This window comes from Carlito syrichta, unplaced genomic scaffold (genome assembly GCF_000164805.1).
Source record: "Carlito syrichta isolate Samal-C Ts95f unplaced genomic scaffold, Tarsius_syrichta-2.0.1 Scaffold311768, whole genome shotgun sequence".
In the NCBI taxonomy this organism is placed as follows: domain Eukaryota; kingdom Metazoa; phylum Chordata; class Mammalia; order Primates; family Tarsiidae; genus Carlito; species Carlito syrichta.
The window spans coordinates 410,792-415,321 of NW_007255864.1; the positions used below are offsets into that span (position 1 = coordinate 410,792).

General features: G+C 46.8%; 1 protein-coding gene across 1 annotated transcript in view; it reads left to right on the forward strand.

The window, feature by feature from the left end:
- SLC22A16 (solute carrier family 22 member 16) overlaps positions 1 to 4,530 on the forward strand; it is a 70,046-nt gene that overhangs the window by 51,167 nt on the left and 14,349 nt on the right. The window contains exons 10-11 of the mRNA XM_008069026.2: positions 455 to 986; positions 3,989 to 4,116. Coding sequence (XP_008067217.2) covers positions 455 to 986; positions 3,989 to 4,116 — 660 coding nt within the window. The remainder of the gene's footprint in view (positions 1 to 454; positions 987 to 3,988; positions 4,117 to 4,530) is intronic.

A 4,530-nucleotide genomic window follows, 5' to 3' on the forward strand; every position in this document is an offset into this window, starting at 1 on the left:
GCCTGTAATCCCAGCACTTTGGGAGACCAAGGCAAGTGGATTGCCTGAGCCTGCGGGTTCGAGACCAGCCCAGGCAACTTGGCGAGACCTCATCTCTATAATAAATAAAAAAAACCAGCCAGGCGTGGTAGCACGTGCCTGTAATTCCGGCTACTTGAAAGGCTGAGGTGGAAGGATTACCGGAGCCCAGCAGGTAGATACTGGGGTGGCTGTGAGTGTGCCGCTATACACCAGCCTGAGCAACAGAGACTCCAACTCGGGGTGGGGGCGGGGTGGGGGGGGGAGAAGAAAGAAATGAGTAGGATTGAATGCCATTTTATCAGTGATATGGGTTTCAGAAAGCATTCCTCAGTCATTTTCCTTCTTGTCTATATGTGGTTTTCAGAAAGGTCAGACCCCTTCCACCCTAGCCATAAGTGTGACCTCAAATATGAACTCCCATTTTGTTTTGCAGGCTGCAAGTGGCTATCTCGTGGTAGGCTTCGTTTACGTGATGGAATTCATTGGCGTGAAGTTTCGGACATGGGCATCCATGCACCTGCATTCCTTTTTTGCAGTTGGAACTCTGGTGGTGGCTTTGACAGGCTACTTAGTCAGGACCTGGTGGCTTTATCAGATGATCCTCTCCACAGTGACTGTCCCCTTTCTTCTGTGCTGCTGGATGCTCCCAGAGACACCTTTTTGGCTCCTCTCAGAGGGAAGATGCAGAGAAGCACAGTACATAGTTGATGTGATAGCCAAATGGAACGGGGTAGGCTCTTGTAAGCTGTCAGAACTTTTATCCCTGGACCCACAAGATCCTGTCGGTAACAACTCCCTGGAAGGGAAGAAGTTCAACCTGTTATATCTGTTTCATGACTGGACTGTTACGAAAAGGACACTCACCGTTTGGCTAATTTGGTTCACGGGGAGTTTGGGGTTCTATTCCTTCTCCTTGAATTCTGTTAATTTAGGTGGCAGTGCATACTTAAACCTCTTCCTCATGGGTAAGTAAAGTATATTTAAATGTGACAATGAAGTGAGATTCCTACCGTGTTTTTGGTGTGTGCGTGCATTGTTTGTTTGTTGAGTCAGTCTCACTCTGTCTCCACAGTTGGAGTACAGTGGCATGATCATGACTCACCACAGCCTTGACCTCCTGGGCTCAGGTGATCCTTCTTCTGCCTCAGCCTCCTGAGTAGCTGGGACTACACGTGGGCACCACCACTCCCAGCTTTTTTTTTTTTTTTTTGTAGAGACAAAGTCTTGCCATGTTGCCTAGCCTAGGTCTTTTCACTTCTTAAAGAGTTATACATTTGCAAACTGCTGATGTCTTTGAGGCACTGTCCCCCTAAACTTTTTCATAAAGCATCAATTATTTCACCCAAGCTTCACCATACACTTGATATTTGTTCTTGCATCAATTTTAGCAGAATTTATGTTGCTCTGATAGAGACTCTTTTCTAAATGATGACTTATCCTTCTGAGTGCCTCAAACCAGATCCCCTTCAGATATGTTCTAACAAGTTAGTGAGTCTATATTTGCGCAAAATATCTTGAAATTCATGCATAATTTTTCATAATATATACTTTCCATGAATTTTTTGAGGATGCCTTGTATTTTCTTTTTGAAAAAAATGCAATCAGAAGAATTTAGTCTCACCCTTCCATTCTGCCTTCTCGCCTTACTTCCTTCACACCCATTCCCACCCTAAAACTCTTCCCAGGGGTGACTTTACAATGGCTTGCACCCTTCCTTATCTCTTTCTTTGCATTTCCATATATTTGTGTATATAAACATTTTCTGTCACCACATAAACGAGATCATTCACTACATAGCATTCTATGTAAGTTGCTTGCCTTTTAAAATTTAATGTCTTGGAGATCTGGCATCTCTCTCCCTTCAAGATGGCCTTCATTTAGAAGTTTCAGTTGGCAAAATAATTTTAAAATACACGCAACTATGATTTACGTTGCCATGCATTTTTCATTTTTTTTTTTTTTTGAGTTGAAGTCTCACTCTGTTGCCCAGGCTGAAGTGCAGTGGCACATTCCCGGCCACTGCAGCCTCAACCTGCTGGGCTCCAGTGATCCTTCCGCCTCAGAAGTAGCCAGAACTACAGGCGCGCGCTACCATGCCAGGCTAATTTTTGATTTATTGTAGAGACGAGGTCTCACCAAGTTGCCCAGGCTGGTCTTGAACCCACGGACTCAGGCAATCCACTCCCTCGGCCTCCCCAAGTCCTGGGATTACAGGCTGAGCCACCGAGCCCGGCTGCGTCTTTCATTTTAATAGCAGATCAAAATGGCTTTGTATGACTTGAGAGTTGACTCCTAGTGTAAAGCAAATTTGAACCAAATGTTAGAGAAATATTAGAAATGTGTTTTTAATCTGGTGAGTCTTAACTCCTGGTTATTTCTCTGTGGGAGCCTACATTTTATAATATCCTCAGAAAATCTTGCTTTACAGTTTTTATTCATAGATCTCATGTCTTCTCATGAAAGTGCTTTGGTGACATGTCTATTTTTGTCTATTCTAGCTCAGTAGGAATTATGAAAAAAGTCATCTTTTTTTTTTTGAGTTGGAGTCTCACTCTGTCTCCCAGGCTGGAGGGCAGTGGCACACTCACGGCCACCCCAGCGTCGACCGCTGGGCTCCGGCCATCCTTCTGCCTCAGCCTTCCAAGTAGCCGGAACTACAGGCGCACGCTACCATGCCCGGCTAATTTTTTTGTTTTTAACTTTTTTGTAGAGATGAGGTCTCGCCAAGTTGCCCAGGCGGGTCTCGAACCTGCGGGCTCAGGCAATCCACTCGCCTTGGCCTCCCAAAGTGCTGAGATTACAGGCTGAGCCACCAAGCCTGGCCGAGAAAGGTCATCTTAAGAAAAAAAATTACTTTTTTTAAAATTGGAAAATATAGTTTATTTAGAAAGTAAATTAGAGAGAGAGAGATTCACCTCCCCAAGGTAGGAGAGGAGGCCAAAGCTCGGAAACATGGCGGCCATAGCTCAAAGAGCCACGTGGACACACCAGAGTTTAGCAAAGCTATGGCCAATTTTACTCTTTTTAAAAAGGCAAACTGACAAGTTTATGGAAAGAACTCATCTTGACTTCAAAACTGTTCTCTATGTCAAGTTTAGAAATGATGCCATCTCCCAGAATGACCAGTGGCAGGATGATTGAGTGGGGTGGGGTGTGCCTGGGGAGACTTAGGGTGCCAGAGGTTTAGATCTTCAGATACAGTTTCTTCATTTTGAAGAAGATATACATTCTCAGCCAACTGGGCAATCTCACAAAGACAAAAATGTTCCCAAAGACTAACACACATGATTTTATATTACCCACCATTTTGGATTTTTCACGTCATTTCCCTTCCCATGAGTACTCTTGCTGGCAGGCACGCCTAGTCAATAGTTCTCTGCTGTGAAAATTTTGAGCAAGTTTCCGCCTCCTGAGATGATGTGGGGCTGGTGGAAATTTGGGCTCTGGCTTTGTGCCATTGGCTGATGCTAGGCGGATCTTGAGCTTTAGGCTGCAGGCATCCTCAACCTCCCGGGGCTGCTACCAACCAGGTCCCACAGCAGGAGGTGAGCAGCCAGGGAGCAGAGCTCCGTTTTCTGTCAGATCGCGGGGGCATTAGCTTCTCATAGGAGCGCGGACCCTATTGTGAACTGCGCTTGTGAGGGATCTAGGTTGTGCACTCCTTGTGAGAATCTAATGCCTGATGCTCCTGCTTCCTTCCTCCACTCCTTGTCTATGGAAAAATTGTCTTTCGTGAAGCTGGTCCCTGATGCCAAAAAGGTTGGGGACCACTGGTCTAGGATGTCATAGGATACACTCATCCTGGCTCTTTAAGTTTAACAGGGACAGGGCTTGCTGCCTCGCAGACTGTGCTAAGATGATTCTAAAGGACCCTGGAAGCACAGAGAGGGCTGATCAATGCCTTTCAGGGGTTGGGTTTCAAGGCATGGGCCCAAGCCTGACAGGGGGCTGGTTTGCTCCCTGACAGGTGCCGTGGAAATCCCTGCCTACACCTTGATGTGCCTCGTGATGGGCAAGGTGGGGAGGAGGACGATCCTGGCCTCCGCGCTGTTCTTCAGTGCGCTGGCCTGTGGCGTGATCATGGTGATCCCCCCGGTGAGTTCTCATCTTAATCCGTTTTGTGTTACTGTAAAGGAATACCTGAGCCTGGAGAATTCTAAGGAAACGAGGTTTATGCTGGTTCACGGTTCTGCAGGGTGCCGGCATCTGCTAGGCTTTTAGAGAGGTCTCTGGAAGAAAGCAAGGGGAGCCGGCCTGTCACATGGCACACACAAGCTGGAGCTAGAGAGAGAAACCAGTGGGAGAAGGGGGTGCCAGGTTCTTGTTATTTTATTTTATTATTATTATTATTATTATTATTATTTTTGAGTTGGAGTCTCACGCTGTCACCCAGACTGGAGTGCAGTGGCCGCTCCCGGCCACCGCAGCCTCGACCCGCTGGGCTCCGGCGATCCTTCCGCCTCAGCCTTCCGAGTAGCCGGAATTACAGGCGCGCGCTACCACACCCCG